Source organism: Cydia pomonella, chromosome 18 (assembly GCF_033807575.1).
Source record: "Cydia pomonella isolate Wapato2018A chromosome 18, ilCydPomo1, whole genome shotgun sequence".
In the NCBI taxonomy this organism is placed as follows: Eukaryota; Metazoa; Arthropoda; class Insecta; order Lepidoptera; family Tortricidae; genus Cydia; species Cydia pomonella.
In genome coordinates this window covers 5,855,725-5,880,883 of record NC_084720.1, presented here as the reverse complement: position 1 = coordinate 5,880,883, position 25,159 = coordinate 5,855,725, and the positions used below count along the sequence as shown (strand labels likewise).

The following is a 25,159-nucleotide window of genomic DNA, read 5'->3' as shown; positions in this document are numbered from 1 at the left end:
AAGAGTACAAAACAAGTGGTCTCATTGATCAGTAAGACGGCAATAATTACATAAATAGGTAAATATTCGGGGTAATATTGAAAACGAAGTGGACCACAGCGTCACAACACAAACTTCGTTTTCTATGACGTTAATATCCTAAGAGTGGCCCAGCTATTATAATATAATATAACTAATATTTGTAGAGTTTTATTTGTACTTTACCAAGGTCGCACCTCCACCAGTCCCATGCCTTCCTAATTGTTTAGTTAAAAAAACGCCGAGTATATGGTACCTGAAGGTACTTATAGAAATCTCTCGAACATTTTTAATTAACAGTTCATTAACAATCATTCCGTTAACTATAGTTGCAAAAGCTCACATACTTCATTTAAATTGAACAAAGCTTGAGAACTTACATTAAGCTCCCGTCGAATCCGCACATACGTTATCCAACAACTATCTTGGACATCTATCAATCAACAACACGGTATAAGCAGATTTCACTTCACTGAATAGCTTCAGGCACTCACTGGGTTTGAATTGTTGGAAAACCGCGAAAAACCGTAAGCATTGGAGACTGACGTGCGCTCAAGGCGGCGGTTGTGTGGAGACTGGTGATGGGATGGGGCGCGCGGGCGCAGCCTCGGGTGGAAAGTTCATCGAACGAGAGCAGCGAGACCTCCGCCGTCACACGTGAAAAGCGAGAACCCTTTGAAAGCAGGCTCGTGGAGATGGAACCCTGATAGAGGGGACACTAACTTTTTCTAGGCTGAAGGTAGGTATGAAATTATAATCGAGAAATCATGTTTTAAGCAAGGTACATACAGTCAGCTGCAGAGAAAAGGTAACTACCCCCCCTGCGGCGTTGAAGTTTGTGCTGAGCGAATAGTATTGCTGACTGAACACTACTTGCCCATGGTATTTTGCTAAAAAGATATGAACACATAGAGTGGGTAGTCTTCTGTAAGCACCCAGAATCCAAACAATAGAATTTGTGCAATGAGAAAAGCAAATTTAGACCTCATGTCATGATTATAAGATTTTCTTTCGCTGGGGTTTTAAGTACTAAACTTTTGTAACCAGCTTTAACTAGTTGGCTTAGCACAGGATTTCACAGGAGCCCTGCGACAGTATCTTGCCCGCGAGGCCGGATTTTTCTAACAATAGAAATAATTAGAAAAGGTGGGTAGTTCATCTCAACTCGCGAGCGAGATACCGTCGCGGGTCGCGGCGCTCCTGTGTTAAACATAACAGGATGAACTGAGCAAGGCCAAGTCTGAGGGCCTAACGCGAACACCGAAATTCGTAAATTGTGGGTATCTTTCTCTTTTACTCCAATTAAGGCGTAAATAGAGTGACAGAGAAAGATGCTCCCAATTTGCGAACTTGTTGTTCGCGGTCGGCGCTCTGTAGTAAAAAAAGACCTCAAACTATAGTCTCTCAAACAACTTTATCAGTAGAAAAAATCCCAAAATTCAAATTTTGTATGGGTCGATAACCCTTTGTACCTACATTTTTCAAATTTGCCGCTCTTTTCTACTGACGGAAATGGCTTGACAGGTTATAAAAGAGTGTGTATGTATACTGTGCCTACATGATACCTTCACACTTGACTATGACTTCCTTAATCAGTGTCTATGTGTCCTAGACCAGGATCATTATATGAAAATTCATTTTACCGTAGATTTTACGACCAGATTTTTATTGTTACAAAATGATTTTAAAATAATTAATTGGATTTTGAAATGGACAATTATTCATATTGCTTTAAAATCTTTAAATACCACTAATGACATTTTATTTGACAGTTATGTATGTCTGCCATTCATAAACTTTGCATATCTGTGGTCGACAGCGGGTGTAGTAGTTGTCGTGACTTTCAATTCTTATTTATTGTAAAAGTTTTGTGTATTATTAACACTTATCTGGCGTTGATTATAAAGTAACTGATAAAACACATCTTACAATGCCTAAATACTCAGGTAAGTCAATCTGAGATGTGATTTCCTGTAATATTTGAAAATCAGTGAGGTTAGAATCGTTAAATTGACATCAAAATTGTATTTTGGTTGTAATTGCAGTGTTCTGGGCTCGTTAATCATTTTATCTGGGTCTTTAATTTATAAAAATCTAGTCATAAGCTAGTCTCTAACGATGAAACGCATTTGCTGTGTCATGGTGCCCTAAAATGGTCTACAAGGACCATACTCATTTCTCGACCGGCATTACTATCTATTTAATTACTTTCGTGTTACAATATTTTAAAGATTCATTCCACGGTTCTTCGTCCTAAAAATTACCTTTAAATGTAGATCACGTCCCAAAATAGTTAAGTTCCAAAAATGTTAAACGGCAAATTATTATTTTAATTGGATGTATAATTGAACTCTTTTACGTTAATGATGCTCTGTGCATCTGCATCTGCATCTGTTCTGTTCATGAACCAAAATTGCAAGTTTACAACCAGATGTTAAAAGTTAATAATTTACAAATATACTGCTCCCTTTAAGTAACAAAAGAATGTTAATGTGTATCATCAACACGAAATTAGATGTAATCCATCCATCCATCCATCTAATAAAAATAATAATTTGCTGTTTCACATTTTTTGAAACTTAACTATTTTGTGAGTTGACCTACATTTAAAGATATTGTACTGCTTATATTATGAATAATATCTGCCAGCCTCAAGTTTTAAACATATTAATAAATAATTTGTATTGTATCCCATGATTATTTGAGCATATTATCATATTGTTTTAGAATTGAACTTTTCAATTGAATTTATTCATTATAATTGCAGTAAAAGTCAAATGGGGCAAGGAGATGTTTCCGGGCGTGGAGGTGAACACAGATGACGATCCTGTCCTGTTCAAGGCACAAATCTTTGCCCTGACGGGAGTGCAGCCAGAGAGGCAGAAGGTTGTGTGCAAGGGGGTTACACTGCGGGACGAGGAGTGGGGCAACTTTAAGCTAGTTAATGTGAGTGATTGAGTTAATACCAGTTTGGACACTTTCTGGGCACTTAATCTTACCTGCTAATGTAAATGGTACCTTCAGCTGAGTATTAATATTAGGAACAAATCCAACTGTGTTTTGTAAATTCATAGTATGATTTGTTTTTTGCTGTTGTTCTGGCCCTTGAGCCAAGAGATATGAGTTGCAATGATTGTTAGAAAAATTGCAGCAACACAATTCTGTTTGATGCAATAAAATTCAATATAATGACTATTTTAAAGTGTGCCCCAGGAGATATAACCATGGCAACCAGGTGCCCAAAAAAAGTTGATTTACCCTTACTACAAAAGTTGAGTGATCGTAAGTCAATATAATTGAAGTGAAGAAGTGATCCCATAACTTTTTCAAATTTTCAAGGATGTTCTGCAGTGAAAATGAATATGATTTAACTCTCATTATCATTTGCAGAATGCCATAGTTCTAGTGATGGGCAGCAAGGAGGAGGATGTGCCTTCAGCTCCGGTGGAACAGACCAAGTTTGTTGAGGACATGAATGAGTCGGAGCTGGCTACCGCTGTAAGTATTATCCTATATATCATATTTCAAACTATAAGGTACCACATTGTTGATTGTTGATGAGGTTGATTTCAAATTGAAGCTTCATGAAAATAGGGCCTTATGACAACTGACAAAAAAGTACCCTTTTGGTTGCTAGTAAGTAGTAGGTTTGGCTAGTAAACCTACCATAGCTATAGGTATGTTAATTACTTGGAAAATAATTATCAGACTGACCATGTTGAAAAAGTAATGCAATGATGTTTCTTAGATGTCATTATTGTCAATCAAGGAAAGCTACTAAAAGTGACAGAAATCTGGGGAGAAAATTAAAATCTTAAAATATTGGAAGTACCATAGAAGAAGTAGCTGTAGCTAATGGAACTAATTCTGTAAGCCTTATTTAAGTGTACATTATAAAAACTTGATATTTTAACATGCTTGTCTATTGTCAAGTATTTTCACAAACTATAGTCTTTTTACTTAAGATTGTACATGGTTCTTACAAATAACTATTACCCATTTGCTTCAACTTGGCCGGTGATCGTTATGATCCAGTTGGATGATTACGTCACAAGTACAATGTCTAGTGTTGTTGAAAAAAATAATTTAATAAAAATATAATAATGCTTACTTTATGTAATCATTTTTGTGATTGTATAAAATGTAGGCTATAAAACTATAATAATAATAATAATAAAAAGGCGTAGGGATGTGACGACCCCATCGCCCGCTGGTTTTACCAGTGCAATCAGTCAACGTAGGGCAGCTTGTGGCGAGCTGTTGGGGAGTAGCGACCTCACGTACCCGAGTGCTCCTGGGGAGTTCTGTTACCCGCAAGGAGGGTGGGTGGGACAGGATTCTCTGCCTCTGGCTTGCCTTAGCCGGCCGCCCAGAGTGGAGTCGTTAGAGCTATAAGCTCCAGGGGTGGAAGTGAAAAATTGCATAAGACGCGAGTTGGCACAGTGGCTGCTTGCAGCCACTGGGTAGAAAGCGGCGTACACCTCTCGACACCCCTGAGCCGCTCACACCGGTGTTGCCCTTGAGCCATCCTAGATGTCGCTTTTTGTGGGGGCCCATCTTGTGGGGGCGAGTCACCGTCTGCTGGAAATAAAATTGAATACCGTTTTATTAGGCAGGCGTCCGGTTTTTTATCCCATAGCCCAGTATTTAGTCCATCGCTTTCACCCAATAGCCCAGTTCATTTTAGATTCCATCAACTCTCAAATAGTCCTTACACCCTGGCGGGTGCTGCCTCTGCGTGCGTCCCATGACACGGGCAAGGGCAACATCTGCTAGGTGTACCCCTTACATTTCATTAAAGTGTCAAAAGGGCCTCTACGTGTTGGCTTCGGCTCCGCGCACGCCTCCCAAAGGTCCGGAACACCATTGTTCCGTGATGGGAAAGACATACAATAATAATAATAAAGACGTTTATTCAAAAAGTTTAAATATAGGTACATAATAAACTAGTTGTAAAGCTGTCGTAGCCAAATGGATAAGGCGTTATAGGGGGTGGGGCGGCGAAGCGGGCCGGAAGGTAACAGCCAACTTGCAGCATACGGGCAGTATTTGGGCTTCTGTGTAATATTTAAAATAATTATGTAGCTTTGCTTAAATATTATTTTGATTAAACATTTTTATATCTATATAGCTGGACCTCCCCGAAGGACTGATAAACTTAGGCAACACCTGCTACATGAACGCCACTGTGCAGTGCCTCAAGACTGTTCCAGAACTGAGGAATGCACTGCTCAATTATAACAAAAGTGAGTTTATTGCCATTTCACCTTGTTTGTGTTTGGGAACTTTGGAAAGTCAATGTGTTGATAAAAATAAAAATGTTTTGTTAATTATGAAGCATAACATTGTCTAATTGATTGGAATACCTTACTTTTTAGGGTACCATACCCAAAGGGTAAAACGGGACCCGATTACTAAGACTCCGCTGTCCGTCCGTCTGTCTGTCTGTACGCCTGTCACCACACTGTATCTCATGAACCGAAATAGTTGAAATTTTCACAGATGATGTATTTCTGTTGCCACTATAACAACAAATACTCAAAAGTAGGCAACGCTCGGTGGGCGAGTCCGACTCGCACTTGTTCAGTTTTTTATATTCCACCTGATGTAATATTTCTTTTTCTCGTACAATAAAGTGTTTACTTACTTACTTACTTTATCCAGGTGGTAGGGTTGTGATTTTAGTAGTTTATGTTTGTGTGTAGGTGTATGTTTGTATCGTTATGATCCAAAGTAGCAACAGAACTAAGTACTGACCAAATTTTAGCTAATGAAGTGGAAATCGTGTTAAGATTTTTTTTTTTTTTAATTATAGGGTTCAAATGGTTTCAAACAAGTGGCTCCACACTGCAAAAGATTGGGTGCAGTTTTGGTAGAGCGTTAAATTAAACCCCTTACGTCTCACCACTTTGAAATGTCAAAAATATCAAAGTTGTGTATACTACGTCGGTGGAAAACAAGAAAACGGCCCGTCTGCAGTAGCTTATGGACGCCTGCAACTCCAAAGGTGTTGTCACCGTCGTTGAGTTCCAGACGTTTTTGACTCTTCGTAAATTTTGTATGTAACCACGTGTACCTACGATATCGCGTCTGTGAGAGGTAGCGATTTCTACCTACAGATATAGGGATTCATTGATTAACTAAATCCTGATAAACGTGTTCTTTGTAGACAGCGGCGGCGGCACGGCGGGCGAGCTGACGGCGGCGCTGTCCGAGACCGTGGCGGCGTTGGAAGGCGGGGGAGCCGGCGCGTGCGCGAGCGCGGCGGCGCGCATGCTGCGCGCGCTGCACGCCACCGCGCCGCGCTTCGCCGAGCGGGCTCCCGGCGGGCACCTGGCGCAGCAGGTCAGTTGTACTTGTTGAGCTGACGGCGGCGCTGTCCGAGACCGTGGCGGCGTTGGAAGGCGGGGGAGCCGGCGCGTGCGCGAGCGCGGCGGCGCGCATGCTGCGCGCGCTGCACGCCACCGCGCCGCGCTTCGCCGAGCGGGCTCCCGGCGGGCACCTGGCGCAGCAGGTCAGTTGTACTTGTTGAGCTGACGGCGGCGCTGTCCGAGACCGTGGCGGCGTTGGAAGGCGGGGGAGCCGGCGCGTGCGCGAGCGCGGCGGCGCGCATGCTGCGCGCGCTGCACGCCACCGCGCCGCGCTTCGCCGAGCGGGCTCCCGGCGGGCACCTGGCGCAGCAGGTCAGTTGTACTTGTTGAGCTGACGGCGGCGCTGTCCGAGACCGTGGCGGCGTTGGAAGGCGGGGGAGCCAGCGCGTGCTCGGCAGACTTCTGGCGCAACAGATGCAAGGCTTGAATAATTGAGTGGACTAGCCGAGTACTCTCGAGATGGTCTTGCAAAGCATAATATAATATACTGTGTAATTTTTCTCAGTCATCATCTCGATCGATGTTTGACCTGTCCTCACGGTATTGCCAGATTGTGCACCGATTTATACATTGTAATCCATTTTCGAACAAAAAAAATTGCGGATCTCAGGTAAAAACAAATGACAGCACAGATTTAAGCAGGTTTCCTAAGGGACGCGCCTGGGCGCTACGTCGCCGGCGAGCAAATGCGTTCCAGATTTTGAATTACGAATGAGAATTATAAATTGTTCGAAGATGGACTAATCATTTTATTTCGTCATCATAGATGTAAATACATTTAGTACAGGTGATACGGTGTTTTTACATGCAGCTGCTATGATGTACCTTCACTTTGATTTGGGTCTGATGGACTAAAAGTAATAATGAAACTTTCTATTTTCTCTTGTTTATGAATTAAATATTGTGTTGATAAATATTTCTTCTCTATCCAGGATGCCTCCGAATGCTGGACAGAGATCGTGCGTGCCCTGCAGCAGCGCCTGCCAGTGTCGGCGCCGCCGCCGGTTAACGCCGACAGGTCCGGATTTTATTCACTAGTTTGTTCTTACTGCACGAACGACACATCTTACAAAAGCTTTGAAAATGAAGCTTTTGTTATTATAAAATTATTTTTAAATTGTGTCATTCAGGTAATTTTACTTGATTCATCACTTTTCATGTTTCGATTCGTTTCGGCGAGCCGTGTACACGTTGCAGTTTTATACATCACTTGACGCTACTAAAAATGGTTCGAAACTACGTGCATTCAATTGAAATTACATGCGCGATCCGCGAAAAATAAATTAAGTCCCACGGAAGTTGGATAGTTAAAATATCATCATTATCCTTAAGAAAATGTCTTCTAAATCATCTTCCAAGGATTGTCCCGAGTATCTGCCACGACTCGTAATTCCTAAGAAAATGTCTTGGGAACAAAAATATTAATTTGATACTTTGTGAATACTCCCTATAATTTTTAAAGTCTACAATCTACATTATCAAGCAAACTCTCCAATCGTGCCAGTTAAATATGACGTTATTATTCGAACAGGGCATCAGTGGTAGAGCAATACTTCGGCGGCACTCTGGACGTGGAGCTGGTGTGCTCGGAGGCGGAGGAGGCCCCCACCAAGGCGCGCGAGACCTTCCTGCAGCTGTCCTGCTTCATCTCGCAGGACGTCAAGTACCTGCAGTCGGGGCTGCGCTCGGTGAGTGATGTCATATTACCGGCCTTCACATTGGAGGATTTAACAACTGGAGACGCCTTTAAGAGCTTACCCCTCTGTCGAAAAGCTCGGCTAATGGTCATATGTATTGTATGGACTGACGTTTATCGAACGTAGAAATAGCCATACATTTGACGTGCCCCTCCCCCGCAAAAATCGGCAGACTGTTTTGTACAGAAAATTACAGTCAAGGCGTCTCCAGTTTTTAAATCCTCCAAAGGCTTCACAGTTGTTGTAGCAGTTTGAGCCATCCACGAAGACGCCCATTCTTCTTCCTAATATCAAAGATAATTCAGTATAGAGGCGTAATCTTGTAGTCAACTAAATTTACTGCCACCTTTCGACACAGGACTAAAACTCTTAGAATGTGACATATTTGACCAATGTTCTTTCACTGATATGTGTTAAATATCAATCGATGTCACTATTTATTCGAGCATAATTTTTCTTGATTTTTGGAGGCACATTTTTTTCTTAGACTTTATTTATCCTATACAGAGTTACATATATGTGCTAATATCGGTTCTCGCTTATAGTTCAAGTATGCAACCTTTTATCAGTGGAGTAGTTCTGAGAGTGAGAGTAGAACTATAAGAGTGAGATAAGTGATTAGGAATAAGTGAGTATGAGTTGAACAGCAACAAAACAAATGGTCTTAAGCTGTTAGTAAAATATTATAGTCATTTTAAACACATTCTAAGTGATTCTTTGTTACCAATTGAAACGGACTTGTCTTCAAATTAATTTATATGCATATTGCAGATATGGACTCTTAAATATATCGACCACTACAGGTTTACAAATAGAGACGCTGCAGTTACCAAATGTTACACTTATAAGTGCAGCGAACTGTCTTTCCTAATGTTATTCGTGTTGCACATCATTTAACTTATTTCATAAAAGATTTGTTTGTTTACAGAAAATGTCAGAGCAAATCACAAAACTATCAGAAACGCTGGGGAGAGATGCGATCTACACAAAAACGGTAACTATTATCTTCGTTTTCTTGTTTCACCTTCACACTAAGAAGTAGTTCTCTCTGTTAAAATAAATTATTCAATAAAATGCATGTTTCAGTCAAAAATCAGCCGTCTCCCAGCATACCTAACAGTGCAGTTCATCCGCTTTTACTTCAAAGAGAAGGAGTCGATCTACGCCAAGATTCTCAAGGATGTCAAGTTTCCCGTCGAGTTGGATGTGTACGAGCTATGTACGCCGGAGTTGCAAGAGAGGCTCACGCCGATGAGGAATAAGTTCAAGGTAAAAGTGGTTTTATTGTGTTGTAGTTAAAGTGATTTTAAGTAGTCCATGGAATAGTCCATCTACGCCAAGATCTTGAAGGATGTCAAGTTCCCTGAGGAATGTGTACGAGCTATGAGCACCGGAGGAATAAGTTACAAGGTAAAATAGACCTTATTGCATTGTAGTTAAAGTTTTTTTTTTTCATATCTCCTGTTCGGAAAGTGTGTTTTTCATGAGCAGATAGCCGGGTGGAAAATAGCTTTTTGGGGGAAAGTTTTTTTTTTAAGGTTATGATGAGCAAGCTTATGCTATATAAAATAGACCCAGTGTCTGTACCTCCATTCATTTAAGGCGGTGCAGACACCTATTGCTATCTCTTTCTGTCTCTTGAAAAAAGCTATTCAAATCATTCTACTATTCCACTCATTCATGGTGGTACAGACAACTATTGCTATCTCTTTCTGTCTCTTAAAAATAGGTATTAAAATGTCTGAAATCATAGACAATCTAGCAATTGAATGAATGAAATGATTGAATAATGGGTTTTATAGACTGAATTCGTACCCAATTTATCGGTATTGTATCAAAAATCGTTTGCGATTTGTTGCATGTGTTTTGTTTGTTATTTATAGAGTAGAGCCCATTACACTGAAACTTTTTAATTGGAAACAAAATCATAGAAAAGGCGGGAATAACGGATAAAACAAGAAAATTGATCAGTTCTGAATAAAAATGGATTTATTGTGCGATTCCAGCGACGAAAAAATTAATTCAACTCCCGAATAGATAAAAATAGAGGCGAAAACGGCGATCGATAGTTTGTTACCGGAATGTTCTAAGGAGAGATACATGAAGGCATACTACTACTTTATAAACTGGAGAAGCGCTAAGAAATTAAAGTCGCTTTCGAAAACCGTGTTTCTGGCATATTTCGCAGAAATATCGAAGACATTAAAACCATCTACACTTTGGAGCACGTATACAATGCTTAAATCAACTATTCATAACAAGCATGAAGTTGATTTGAAGAATTTTACGAACTTGTTAGCATTTTTAAAAAGACGATCGGAAAACTTTAAAAGCAAGAAATTAAAGATTTTCACTGCTAAAGAGGCCAAGAGATTCTTAAACGACGGTCATAATGTCCTATTAATTTGTCTTTTTCGAATTGTTCAAATTTCTCTGTAAACTTCAGAGACATGTCAAATGCTTATCCTATTTCTATCGTAAACTTAAACTAATTTAATTTAATTGTTGTTATGTCAATTTATGTATCTGTTAATAATTTGTTCTAAAGAAATATATCTATAATAAACCTACATTTTTTGTGTTTGAGTTTTCTCATAGTCGAAATGAAAAGTAGAGTGTTTATCTCGGGTAAAAGTAACCATCTCACCCTCGAACTATTGGACCCACATCACACCCTAAAATATCTGGGTGATATGGTTCACTTTCCACCCTTGGTTAACAATCTACTATTACGTAGTCAATTGATCTACGGAAAATATCTGAAGCAAGGGGCGGAACCGGTTTTAAAAGTAGCGGTAAATACATATTTACTTACTCCGAACTTTCATAAGCACGCAAACGTTTACTGTAACCTAAAGAAACTAGTTTATTCGACGTGCGATGAGATGGCCGGCCGGCCTGGCGGTGTGCCGCGTAAACAAAGACACCAATTTTTTTCCAAACCGGTTTTTATTGTTTTAAACCGGTTAATCTGACAAGAACTTTATGAAAATGTTCTCTTAAAAACCGTTTGAAAAATAACGGTTTTAGGAACGAAACTGAAATTAAAAAGTTTTGCGCCAACTACATGATAATTTAGCCTTCCAACAATTCCCTTTTAGGTTTCCAACAATTTTTCGGTAAAGTTCCCTGTGGAATTAGATGTGTTCCAGCTAAATACATACTCCGGACTCCAGAGCTACAGCAGATGCTCACGTAGATAAGAAATAAATTCTGGTTGAAATGGACTTTATTGCGTTAGAGTTCAGTTGGTTTTCTGTATTTAGATGATTAAAATCTCCAGTTCGGTTGTTCTAAAAAAATTACATAAAAATTTACGCCAAAGGCGTCCACAGACGGGCAAAATTACAGTTATTTATTATTTTATTTATTTACCCCTGCTGAAATGAGATTGTTATTTTTAAGTCATCTTACTAAATGTACCTAAATTGATTTAATATTGGTGCCATATTTTAAAACGCTTATTTTATATTTATTAGTTAAACTAACTAAATTATTCCTATTGCAGGAATTAGAAGACGCGTCAGTCGAGTCATCGTTACACGCGAAGAATAAGAACCACGGCGATAGCAAAAAGGACTCCAAACTTAAGAAAGCATTGCCATATTGGTTTGAAGATGGTAAGTTTGTGAACAGAGTTTTTTCCTCAAGTATTTTTTGTTTAATTTTATAAATTACCAATAATTAGGATTTTTTTTTGATATTATGACTACCGCTCCTCAACCCATCAGCCGCTCGACAACTACCCGCGTAGCCAACGTGCCTATCGTTCACGCTCCACGGCGAACGAAACGCAACTGTCACTGTCGCACTAATATGGAAGAGTGATAGAGAGAGATAACTACGCTACGCTACGGAACGTTAACGATTGTAACGTTGGCTACGCGGCCTGATGTTTATGTGGTGTCATAATAGTACCTTGTGAGTTACTGCTCGGGAATTCCCGCGAAAATAACTTGGTCATAAAAAATGACGTTGGCTTGCTATATATTAATCCAGCTAGTTATACTTTCACTTACTACCGCGCGGTGACTCATCGTGCTGTCATGCGCGTTAAGCGTGAGCGATAATGCCAATTAAAGTCTCAATTTTTTTTTGTTTACAGACGTAGGCAGTAACAACAGCGGGTACTACCGCCTCCAAGCTGTGTTGACGCACAAGGGCCGCTCGGCGACCAGCGGGCACTACGTGGCCTGGGTCCTACGCGGCAACACCTGGCTCCGCTGCGACGACGACGCCGTCACGCCCGTGTCCGAGGAGGAGGTGCTCAAGCTCAGCGGAGGAGGTGAGTACTGAGCCCGAGGCACTACGTGGCCTGGGTCCTACGCGGCAACACCTGACTCCGCTGCGACGACGACGCCGTCACGCCCGTGTCCGAGGAGGAGGTGCTCAAGCTCAGCGGAGGAGGTGAGTACTGAGCCCGAGGCACTACGTGGCCTGGGTCCTACGCGGCAACACCTGGCTCCGCTGCGACGACGACGCCGTCACGCCCGTGTCCGAGGAGGAGGTGCTCAAGCTCAGCGGAGGAGGTGAGTACTGAGCCCGAGGCACTACGTGGCCTGGGTCCTACGCGGCAACACCTGGCTCCGCTGCGACGACGATGCCGTCACGCCCGTGTCCGAGGAGGAGGTGAGTACTGAGCCCGAGGCACTACGTGGCCTGGGTCCTACGCGGCAACACCTGGCTCCGCTGCGACGACGATGCCGTCACGCCCGTGTCCGAGGAGGAGGTGCTCAAGCTCAGCGGAGGAGGTGAGTACTGAGCCCGAGGCACTACGTGGCCTGGGTCCTACGCGGCAACACCTGGCTCCGCTGCGACGACGACGCCGTCACGCCCGTGTCCGAGGAGGAGGTGCTCAAGCTCAGCGGAGGAGGTGAGTACTGAGCCCGAAGCACTACGTGGCCTGGGTCGTACGCGGCAACACCTGGCTCCGCTGCGACGACGATGCCGTCACGCCCGTGTCCGAGGAGGAGGTGAGTACTGAGCCCGAGGCACTACGTGGCCTGGGTCCTACGCGGCAACACCTGGCTCCGCTGCGACGACGACGCCGTCACGCCCGTGTCCGAGGAGGAGGTGCTCAAGCTCAGTATAACGGGTTAGCACTGATTGACTAGCACGTTATCTTTTCGCGGATAAGCAGCGTAATATTTTTTGTTTTCATTAATATGGATTTCCGCAAAGTAACGCCTGATTCTATTAATTGACTCTACGAGTAATTCGCACTGTCCATTGGCACACTATGTTTTGCAATTTTATGGGTTATAACCAAGTATTATTCCAGGTGACTGGCACTGCGCCTACCTGCTCCTGTACGGGCCCAAGGTCTGCGAGATCCCGGAGCCGGAGGACGAGCCCATGCTGGCCGCGGTGGCCGAGGACCCCGCGCCGCCCGGCCCCACCGCGCAGGCCTAGGGTAGGAATAAAGCGACGTCAACAATCAGACTCTTTCTGTTCTGGATAGCTTAGGACATGGGAGCTTCGAATTTTAATAAGCCTAAAGCAGTTTACTGTTGTACACAGACTTCTAAAGGTGCGTCCATATCTAGCGTACGCGCCGCGATGCCTGTTCAGAATTCGCTAACTGCTCACATGAACTAGTGTTGGTTAAGACTCAAGTCCTTTTAGTTCTGTGCTTTGAGACTCGACTCAGTTTTTAACTTTTAACAGACTCAAGTTCTTCTGTAGATTTGTGTTCTTTCAGATAACTCTCAATTTATTTATGAAATAAAAAACAAAATGCAACTGTCTTCATCTCTTATTTTGTTGTTGTTATTTTGATAAAACCTATAAAATTGGTAATGGAGTCTTTATTTGTAGTTCGGTGTCTTTTTGAGTGGCGCTTACAAAAAAGACTTAAGAAAGGACTCGACTCTGGACTTAAGACTCCTTTTTTAACGCTAAGCCTCATAAATACGAGTCGTTTTTCAAATTTAGACTTAAAAGACTCGGATTCCTGCCAACACTATCATGTAAGTGTAACTACGTAGTAAAATGTGCAGTGCGCCAGTGCCCTATTCGCGGCGTGTTCGCCAGTAAATCTAAGTCCTTCTATGTAAGTATAGCCTGCCCAGTGTCCACAATTTTGCCTAGCTGACTCGTCATTTAACGCAGGAGTGAAGTAGGGGAATTCATTTGGAACTCTCCCGAAACCTACAACAAACTAAGAATATGGAAAAATTGTATTTTGTTGAAGGTACTACAATTTAAAAATTGGCATCAGTGGCCTTAACTTGGAAATATTGTTTTCTATAATCCCAGTATCCATCTTCTGATACTAATTTGGGACAAAATTACTTTTCCTACAGCGCAAGTAACTGTGTTACAATCAGTTTTACGTGTAAATTATATTTTGTTAAACCTAAATTATGGCCCGTGTAGGTTCAATTTAAAACAAAAGTATCATATTATGCTTTAAATACATACATAGGTACTCTTCAACATCGAAGATTTTCTCTGCTCTCATATTTTTTACTATGTAGTGTATACTTATTTGGCATTTCTACCATAAACGAGTGATATCTGCTGTACTTTATGTTCATTTATATATAAAGTCTGACTTTGAACGAGTATTTTACCCGTAATATTAATATACAGACAGTGTAACTGTAACATTATACTGTAGCACAAATTTTTAATAACATTTACTGTTCAACGTGAAGTACTAATGAATTTACATACCTGTTAGGTGTCAAACTATAGGATAAGCTAGAAACTGACTGTCCACACAAAATTATACCTTAATTTAAGATAATAAGGCGTAATATTGTAGCTAAAATTGTTCAACTAAATGATTACTTCTGGACTTCGTCAGGCGTAACACAAATTTTGGTGCCGAACGCCCTAAATAAGGGATGCGAATATGTTTACTATATATAACTACTATTACAGTGACGCGGTTGGTTAGCCGGACTATATTTTATATATTTGATTAAATTACGTGGTACCTCGGGCCAACGGCACTAGTGATCGTTAATTTATTGTATGTGATTGGCATTTTAAATGCGCTGTTAACTGCTTAAGGCATTTTGTTTTTATAGTTTCTCAATAAAATGTCGTCTGATTTTTCTTTATACAATGTAGTTAACTATTGAATTTTATAAGACTTATAAAATAAATATTGATCGAGGAACACTTTATATATTTTTTTATTTCTAAACTTAATTCCTCCTACATTTTTACTCCTTTACTAGAGTCTGGCTAATGAAATTTGAACCTGCAAACACGCGGGAATTTAAACAAAATATATAGCAGGCATTTCTTCTGATTACAAGGATTGCATAATTTTGATACTTTTTATGATTTATAGAATATAGAAATTATAAAATTAAATATAGAAATCATTAGCCAGACTACATTTTTAAAGAAGTACTGGCATGCCATTATTCGCAGTGGAAAAGTATGACCACGCCATAATTAACGTAAATATGGCAGGCAACGTAGCGTGGTATGACTCCAACATAACAAAATAACTTTTCATGTTGTTTTCCTCATAGCTTGAGGTTGTTGACTTCGGAAACATATATCCATTCACCCAACAGTGCCATCCGTTACCCATTGCCAATAACCTGACGACTGACCTTCACCTCTCCGAAAGTAACGAAGTGGCGTTAGCGTTTTGTTGACAGTGTTGACACATGACGGAGTGACGTTGCGTTTTGCTATGTTAATTGGCTTATTTTCATCGACCAAAATAGTGTTATTAATACTCTGAACCATACAGAGCTTTATTTATAATAGTTATAGGTATGTAGGTATATGTATGTAGTATATTAGACGCTTTTATTTCGATATGGCAGTCAAAGGAATTGTGAAATGCATGAGAGCCTGTGTTGCTTTCGTCGGGGGTTTTCTGTTGGAGCAGCTGTACTTTATCTTTATGCTGCGGGACTTGATGTCTCACGACGTGGGATATGTCGCATCTATAGTTCTAAGTGTAACCCTTGGTTAGTCACATCATATCTTTCTACATAAATAAAACATGACACATTAAAATTAAGTATAAATACAACCTATAAAACTAAATCTAAAATAATCCGCCCTGGATCGTACCTGGCTCAAAGGTCCCCATTATTCCCGCTGCGTTTCCTTGCTGAACCGCGATGGACACCTTCTGAACCAAATACGACGCAGAGTTTCATATCTTCACTTACTTGGAGTTGGCTTTGATAACCAGTTTTTAGTATAGCTATAACCATATTTAGTATGATAAGTAAGATATCCTGCTCTCACAACCTTTAAGTAAATACCATACAATTTTTTATCCTTAAAAATGTAGAAAATCAATGATAATTAAGAGTTAATAGAGCCCGTTTACGCTAAGTGTGCATTGTCGCACCATAGTGACTTAAGTACTTAGCTTGCAGATTTATAACTCTGCCAGACAAAAGTCAACATTATGAGGGTTCCGTAGTCAAACGATAGAATAAATAATAGTACTGCCGTACGGAAAAGAAGCCGAAGTTTGACAGCGATTCAGGGCCGAATCATGTTGTCCCTTTCTAATGTATGGAACTTCCCTATCGGCTATTTAGGGTTGTCAAAATTCATGTAATTATCTTATCTGTGGTTGTGCACGCAAAGGGACGTCAAGTTGTGCCAATCCTAATAATTGCTCGGAGCAATGCCGAGGCAATCGGAGCCGAGAAAGCCCGAACGTTCTAGTTTCCTCCCCCTGGTCAAACCCTTATGGCTCAGCCAATCAATCAATATCTTTATTGCTCATAAGGAAAAAATCCATGCAGATACACAGTATAAAATTATATCAAATTTAATCAAAACAAAAAAATATTCGCTCGGCAGCGGCGGGCGGCGACCTTTCGTTCCCGTCTATGGCCGCCGCTCACTACTATTACCTATGGTTTCGTCATATCCTTCTGTCTATCCGTCCGCGGCTTTGCTCCCTGATCTTAAGTGCTAGAAAGCTGCAATTGAATTTTGCGTATATATGTGGTAAAGCCGTTATCACCGATATCGCAAAAAGTCTTCCCTTAGTAAAAATACGTACAAAGGGCTGCGAAGGTACTCCCTTTTCCTTGTTATGTGTACGTAATACTTATCTAAGGGTAACTACGGAACTCTACGTTGAGCATGGCCCGACATGCTCTTGGCCGATTCTACTTACTTTCGTGTTAATAGGGCACAATAAACAAGAAGACAATATCAGTTTATTTTAGTAATACTTAACATATTTCTAATAGTAAAATACTATGATAAGCACACTTCATCAGATTGATTTCAGGTTTATTAAATGTAGCTGCAATTCAAATACGATGCATTTCCCTCCTGACTATTCCTATGTACCTCGGCAAGGACGGCCGGCGCGTGTTGAAGGGATTGATACTGACTTATGTTGTTGCTGGTAAGCGAATACTTAAGCTGCCTGAAATACTGAGGCGGAGACGAGCAGAAATGTGGGGAAAGAACCAATAGCGTTACGACTGTTTGTTCCTGAGGGCCTACCGCGAACTACGTTCGACGTATTGCCTCCCTGTCACACTTACGTACAAATTTACAAGTGCGATAGAGAGGCAACACGTCGAACGTCGATAAATTTTAGTTTACAATGCAACCGCGAGCAAAGTCAAAAGTAGTTACCTGTTTCCATTTCTATTTTTTTTATGCTACATCGAAAACTTTCAGGGCCCATCATGAACATGAGTTTAAACGCTCGCGAGGTGGTGAGAGTGTTCGCGTGTAGCAATGAGCTGGCGCATAACCTGTCCGGTGTTCGGGACGCACTGATCGCGCGCCCGCTGCGCGAAACCGTAGATGGGATGGAAAACGAGATCAAACAAGCTGCAGAGACTCTGAAGTTCGTTTTTTTTTCTATAACAATAGTGTAGTACTCGTAATCAGAAAGTGATTTGTTATTAGCAGTTCTGTTTTGGATAAAACAGAAGTTGCAGTGAAAGGAGATTACAAATTGGCAACAAATGTAATGCCGATAGATCGGGTCTCTAATGGGTCCCTATTGTCAAATCCATACCATCCATTTCACCTTTTTAAAGGCAGTAATAGTCAATCTCATTCAAAAATAGGTTTCAATTGGTAGGTATTTTTCAGTTCCCCTAAAGTTACGAGATATGAAGAGTATGGTTACATATCCTATTTCTTATAATTTCGACTGACAAAGTAAAATGAAACGGTTTGATATCAAGGGGACGGCGATTTAGAACTCTCAAGAGTATTTACTATAAACAAATGTTGATTAATTATACTTATTCACCAGCTACTTCCAAGATGTGACTGCGCCAATAGAAAGCGAAATAGAAGTAGCCAACGAGCTGCAACAGAGCGCAGAACTGACGCGCACAGCCGACGATTTGATTCAAGGGAATCGCTCCCGTGACATCGAGCACAAATACCAGTAAGCTATTAAGCACCGTTTAGGTATTTTATAACGTACGTTTTACTAGAATCAAAGTAATTTAAACCTTTTAAGTGTATTCGGGTAATTCTGAATGTGAATAAGTTCTGTGTATGTACTGCGTGTTAATAAATTAATAAAAATGCAGATCATCTGACTGGAGTCTACATGGAAGCAGAACATGTCCAACTGATGTTCGACCGATCACAACTCTGGCTGGAAGACTATAAATCAATTCTAAACCAAATCTTGTCAAATTATTATTGAAAAACATCAGCTTAAAACTTAATTGTGCTCCTCTATATTGGCTTTTAGAATTTTGCCAAGTGACCAACCAACTGAGTTATACCAGAAAGAATATCTCAAGAAAACGGAATACCGCTGCAACAACGTTTTGTCGGCGGCTGTGTTGCGCAGCAAGGAGCAGATGTTTCAGGCAAGAATACTACATTATGATACAAGGGCAACAGTAGAAAAATAACGAGAGGCGATAAATTTAATAATGGTGATGCATAATGTTAGGTTACCTTACCACCAAAACTCAATGAACTTCACCATAAGAATCGTATTAGTATAGATACAAGGTTGATTTTTGATTAATTATTTTAGCGTATTTACTTATTAGTGACTTGGTTGTCACCTGACGATATAGATACAGAATTGCATAGACCAAGCGAAGTTTTTATGTCAAAACTATGATACTTAATACTATTACTTATTCTGTGCCAAAACTGAACGTAGAAACGTCGAGTGCGGAGCTTAGAGGGCAATGTAGATATGCATTTTTACTTCCAAGTTTGTGCAAAGTTAGTGTGGTCAGAGTCTAGAGTACCTACATCTAAGCTAATTCTACACCACCTTGGCAAGCAACAGAAAAGTCAAATGTAATATTTAGCTAGACGAAGTTAAGCATAGTTGAGTAACTTTTTCATCAATGTTCTACAGTAAATTTCCAGTCAGGTTATAAGACCATATTGATCATGACTACCATGAGACCATGGTCGGTTCCAGACGTGGCAGGCGTGCGCCGACAAGCTGCCGTGGCACGTGGCGGCTGTGTTTTGCGCGCCACTAATGACGCGAGCGGCACGTGATGTACCCAGCGCGCTGGGGGCTGGCATTTGTGATAGCAGGATGCAGGTTAGGTAAAAATGAGCACGAACATTTCATAAGTTTTCGTAACTCAGGGGCAGATTTTTTAGGACATGCGGTGAATATTGCGCTTATATTGTACAGAATAGGGAACTCTATGTATTCACCAAATTATATCGAAATCTGTCGAAAAAAACGACCACTAATTAATAATCGGCGGTGTATTCCCATCTGTCCCCGGCGGACGGCCGGGCGGGGACTTATGACGTATCTGTTTAGTGCTGAACCGCGTCAAGTAAGGTACATTACCTATATAATTTTTATTTCACGAGTTGGAAGCAACTATCAAAATCGACATTTGTATAATAAAAAAGATAGGAAGAAACCGAGGCGGTCACAGATGGAAAGGATTCATTCCATCTCATTCCCGGTCAGGAGTGGGGCAGGCACAGATGGGAATACACTAAATCGGCTTACTAAGCAATAAGTAGGTAGTTATTAATCCAAATGTTCGCTCCAAAACAAACTCAACGAGGGGGGGACGGGTTTAGGGTCGGCAACGCGCATGTAACTCCTCTGGAGTTGCAGGCGTACATAGGCTACGGAGACTGCTTACCATCACGCGGGCCGTATGCTTGTTTGCCACCGACGTAGTATAAAAAAAAAAAAACTACCTACATATACTACCTACGTAAGTTCTGGGTATCTTTAATCTCATGACCAGTACCATGGATGTCCAGGGATTCTTCATGGAAATGATCAGTGTTTTGCAGGCTTGTCCAACCTCAACAAGTCACATACAGAGTATACTATTTATCTATCAATTAGAAAAGTCAACTGCTGCATAATTGCTCCCCCGTCGATCCTGCACAGGGGGCAGACAACATCCCTCTGTTCCCAGCGGTCCTTATGAGATAGTGATAGTACATCAACTGTAGGAAATCCAGAGCTAATTCCTTTAACCCTTTTCCAGGCCCCACCAATCTACAAGGTTTTACCGAAATCTCAAAATATTGTGATCTTGTCCAGCTTTGATGATTCATTTGAAGACAAGTCACATTTCCCCAAAGTGCACTCAAATTTGAACCCTAAATCGGAATGCTAAAGTTGAAATTCTACTGTCGCGTATGTGGTCGATAAATCGTACTATGCCTGGAGAAGGGTTAACAACAGTAGGATAATAAGGAGCTAGTGTTTACTTATATAAACACCTTAATGCGTAAATATGACGACTGCTACGGATACTGCCAGTGACTGTCATAAATTGATTTGCTTAATTAAGTACAAGTTTTAAATTATGATACCTACTACCTCTAAGGGCTTGTTCTGAAGCTCGAGACAGTTCTATCGAAGGACATTGTAAAAAGTACTCTACGAGCTTCTGATAGAGTGCAAAATGCAATAGCAAACTTTCATAAACATACTCGTAAAGTACTTTTTGCGACTACAACCCGCATGCAACGTGTGCATATGGTGCGTCCCGACCCGAGGTTTCGACAAATCCGAGAATAGGAAACAGGTGAATTTTTTACGTCGATTCTATGAAGTTTGGTCGTTTTTCATAGACTTTCGATTCCTATATATACTTATTTAGCAAAATGTAATCGTGGAATAGAGTGTTCTCCAAATAATTTCTGCGTATTGTTACTAAATTCAGAAAGGTATAAAGAACTCTTAAACCGAAAAAATATTTATCCTATGCTATTGTAGATGACATATCTATATTCTAGGTAGGTATTTAATGTTCTTTACAGATATCTTCAGGGTTAAGTGTTGGATACGCGGCCCTGGAAGAAGCTAAGGCCGAGTTAATGAAAGGTCCCGATGAAATACTTATAAGCTACCAAGAACCTAATGAATATGATGCGTATGCCGATGTTCAGGTACTTGAGAAAATGGAATGTACAAAGATTCATTGATTATTTAAAATGTCATAATGCCATCGCTCGAAAAGGTGCCGCCATACCTTTGGCCTATGCTCTAGTAGATGGCGCCACTTTTTGATATTTAAGACATCTGTGAAATAATAAGGATCAAAGTCAAATGGCGTCCCAAAAGTTTTAATCATGTGTCGAAAGATATCAGTAAATTTACTGTGGCTACAAAGTTTACTTTGACAATGACAATCCACTTTCAAATTGGGTACTTGACACATGTTGAATATTAGAATAAAATTTAGTTAAATGGATAGAAAATGAGCCATCCATTATAAAAAAGCGGCCAAGTGCGAGTCGGACTCGCGCATGAAGGGTTCCGTACAATTTAAGACGTATTAAAAAAAATCTTCTTATTAGATCTTGTTCAACATTTTCCCACTTTGGACACACATTTTACCACTTTGGAAGTGTCTCTCGCGCAAACTATTCAGTTTAGAAAAAAATGATATTAGGAACCTAAATATCATTTTTGAAGACCTATTCATAGATACCCCACACGTATATGTTTAATGAAAAAAATTTTTTTTTAAATTTTATGACGTTTTAAAAAAAAACTACTTACTAGATCTCGTTCAAACCAATTTTCGGTGGAAGTTTGCATGGTAATGTATATTATATATTTTTTTTAGATTTTTCATTCTGTTATTTTAGAAGTTACAGGGGGGGGGGGGGGGACACACTTTTTTTCACTTTGGAAGGTTCTCTCGCGCAAACTATTCAGTTTAGAAAAAAATGATATTAGAAACCTTAATATCATTTTTGAAGACCTATCCATAGATACCCCACACGTATGGGTATGATGAAATATTTTTTTTTTTTTTTTAATTTCATGACGTATTAAAAAAAAACTACTTACTAGATCTCGTTCAAACCAATTTTCGGTGGAAGTTTACATGGCAATGTATATCATATATTTTTTTTAGATTTTTCATTCTGTTATTTTAGAAGTTACAGGGGGGGGGGGCACACTTTTTTTCACTTTGGAAGGTTCTCTCGCGCAAACTATTTAGTTTAGAAAAAAATGATATTAGAAACCTTAATATCATTTTTGAAGACCTATCCATAGATACCCCACACGTATGGGTATGATGAAAAAAAAAATTTTTTTTAAATTTCATGACGTATTAAAAAAAAACTACTTACTAGATCTCGTTCAAACCAATTTTCGGTGGAAGTTTACATGGCAATGTATATCATATATTTTTTTTAGATTTTTCATTCTGTTATTTTAGAAGTTACGGGGGGGGGGGACACACATTTTACCAATTTGGAAGTGTCTCTCGCGCAAACTATTCATTTTAGAAAAAAATGATATTAGAAACCTCAATATCATTTTTGAAGACCTATCCATAGATACCCCACACGTATGGGTTTGATGAAATAAGATTTTTTGAGTTTCAGTTCTAAGAATGGGGAACCCCCAAAATTTATTGTTTTTTTTCTATTTTTGTGTGAAAATCTTAATGCGGTTCGTAGAATACATCCACTTACTAAGTTTGAACAGTACAGCTCTTATAGTTTCGGAAAAAAGTGGCTGTGACAGAATCGGACAGACAGACGGACATGACGAATCTATAAGGGTTCCGTTTTTTGCCATTTGGCTACGGAACCCTAAAAAGTGGAAAGTTTAAAATTTATATTGAGATTATAAAAAAAAGAAATAGGTTTTTTGTTAGACTTTACATCTCTTCTATACTGAATTAAAAACTTTTTGGTTTAAATGTTCTGAAATAGCATTTCAGAAAGAATTGAGAATTTTTAGAATATGAATCAAGTGCGTTAAAAATGACTTAATTCCAGGCCGCGAAAGAGACGGGAGATCGCGTAAAACAAGCTTTCGAGGAGAAATTCTCAGTTATCCAGAATGCCCTCACCGCAGTGAACGTGTGTCAAGCCATACTATTTCTACGCATAGCCATAGCAGCACAGGCATATCACGATTTATTCCTCACGAACATCGACTTTGATAACGTGTACATCACCGACTTGTTTAGAAAGATCGAGAGGCGGAGGCTTATGAGGAGTCAGTACACGCTCTTGCCTTTGAAAAAGGTAATCGCAATTTAATTTACAGTTTTGTACCTTCGAGTAAGTACTTATGGTTAAAGTTGAAACAGACGGCAAATTTCCTAATGTCCTATCTCCTTATTAAAATTACTTAAATCATGGCACAGATGGAGCGCAGCCGCTACGTAGATGTATACTCCCTAGCGTATTCTACGGCAGACCGCCATCGCTTGCTGGCGCAGATGCTCAAGGTGCTGCTAGAGGTAGTTCATACTGAGTTCTAATTCTGTTCCCGAGTGTTATGGATAAATATTGGAGAAACAAAGGCCCACAATTTTGTATAGGAATCGGAATCGACTTTGGCTTATAGTACTATCATAAATGAAGCTTTGGCATATCCTGATGTTTCAGGAAAAGAAGAAATAAGTGTTTTTTGTGAACCAGGTTGTGACAGCTACCACGTTCGTGATGCTGGACCGGCTGTTCTATGAGGCGCTGGATGTGGTGAGCCAGCATGCTAGGGTGGTAGGCGAATCTGGCACTCGGGATTTGGAGATTGAGGTTATGATCATACAATATCCAGTTGACAGAAACGTAGCCAAAGTGTTGATATTGATTCTCGCGATGATCTCACATTTCCGTACCAGCCGCGTGCAGGGCATCGCGACTAACACTTACCCTCACCTTTGCCATATGCCGACTATTTTCTATTTCTTTGCTTTGCATTCTCCAATCCAGGTAGAAGGGACAGGAATCGTAGCAAACACTATCCGCGCGATGATCTCGCATCTCCGTGCAAGTCACGTGCAGGGCACGGCGACCAACACTTGCTTGCCTCACCCCCGAATAATGCCAGCCATCTTTTATTTGCGGATCTACGGGGGCTATCTCTGGGTACTTCTGCTGCTCTGCGTCAACCCTTATACCTCGCGATTGAGAAGGTAATCTTTAGTTCGCAGCGAGTTTTTTTGGTAGCTCTTAGAAAAATCTTTACCCTACTGATCGGAATTCTCTCAACGCCAGGCTGATCTGCAGCTACTTCTATCCGCGGCGCGAAAAACAGCGAGTGTTGCACCTCTACAATGACATCCTAAAGAAGCGCATTAAATTGGACGCCACTCTTCGAAGAAAGGCTGTCCAGGCAAGTCAAGTCCCACCTTCATTCTAAGCAGGGCTATCCAATCCTTGGACCCGGGTACGTCCTTAAACTACGTCCAAAAGAGAGGTATGGGCATTATGAATAACATCTCGCTTTGTGTGGTAGGGCACAGCACAGCGGCAGTGTTGTGTTCCTGTCGGTGAGTAAGGTTGCCATAGCTCAACGAGGGGGAGGGGGGTTTGGGTCGGCAACGCGCATGTAACTCCTCTGGAGTTGCAGGTGTACATATGCTACGGAGACTGCTTACCATCAGGCGGGCCGTATGCTTGTTTGCCACCGACGTAGTATAAAAAAATAAATCCAATGGACACTAAAGTTTATTTTTATTTAAGCAAGTAGGTATTTCAATCTTCTAAAAGTTGAATAAGATTTTATGGCGATAAACCCTTATCGTATTTTCGACTTTAACATGTCTTGTACTTTTTCGCTGTGCAGTCAGTACGGGCCCACTATCTTTCTGGCGAGAGTCTCCTGCTTCGCTTCCCGAATATTTTGGGCTGGCTACGGCTGTT

The 25,159-nt window shown here is 40.6% G+C and overlaps 3 protein-coding genes across 3 annotated transcripts in view; 2 read left to right on the top strand and 1 right to left on the bottom strand.

The window, feature by feature from the left end:
* The window catches only part of LOC133527351 (ras-related protein Rab-23-like), a 47,736-nt gene extending 46,821 nt beyond the window's left edge, over positions 1–915 (bottom strand). Inside the window, exon 1 of the mRNA XM_061864301.1 lies at positions 399–915. The gene's annotated coding sequence lies outside the window, so the exon portion shown is untranslated. The remainder of the gene's footprint in view (positions 1–398) is intronic.
* Positions 916–1,805: 890 nt separating this feature from the next.
* LOC133528012 (ubiquitin carboxyl-terminal hydrolase 14) lies at positions 1,806–15,222 on the top strand. The gene is made up of 12 exons (XM_061865253.1): positions 1,806–1,964; positions 2,786–2,964; positions 3,409–3,516; positions 5,150–5,264; positions 6,188–6,363; positions 7,322–7,407; positions 7,921–8,077; positions 9,015–9,080; positions 9,173–9,355; positions 11,595–11,706; positions 12,192–12,371; positions 13,368–15,222. Exons 1-12 carry the CDS (start codon positions 1,949–1,951, stop codon positions 13,496–13,498), a joined length of 1,509 nt encoding a protein of 502 aa, XP_061721237.1. The 5' UTR covers positions 1,806–1,948; the 3' UTR covers positions 13,499–15,222.
* Positions 15,223–15,875: 653 nt separating this feature from the next.
* LOC133527885 (protein sneaky) lies at positions 15,876–25,091 on the top strand. Its single transcript, XM_061865079.1, has 12 exons — positions 15,876–16,029; positions 17,301–17,444; positions 17,726–17,897; positions 18,315–18,452; positions 18,768–18,930; positions 19,464–19,592; positions 20,518–20,613; positions 21,299–21,427; positions 23,282–23,533; positions 23,656–23,751; positions 23,933–24,429; positions 24,512–25,091. Exons 1-12 carry the CDS (start codon positions 15,876–15,878, stop codon positions 24,654–24,656), a joined length of 2,115 nt encoding a protein of 704 aa, XP_061721063.1. The 3' UTR covers positions 24,657–25,091.
* The last annotated feature ends 68 nt before the right edge of the window (positions 25,092–25,159 follow it).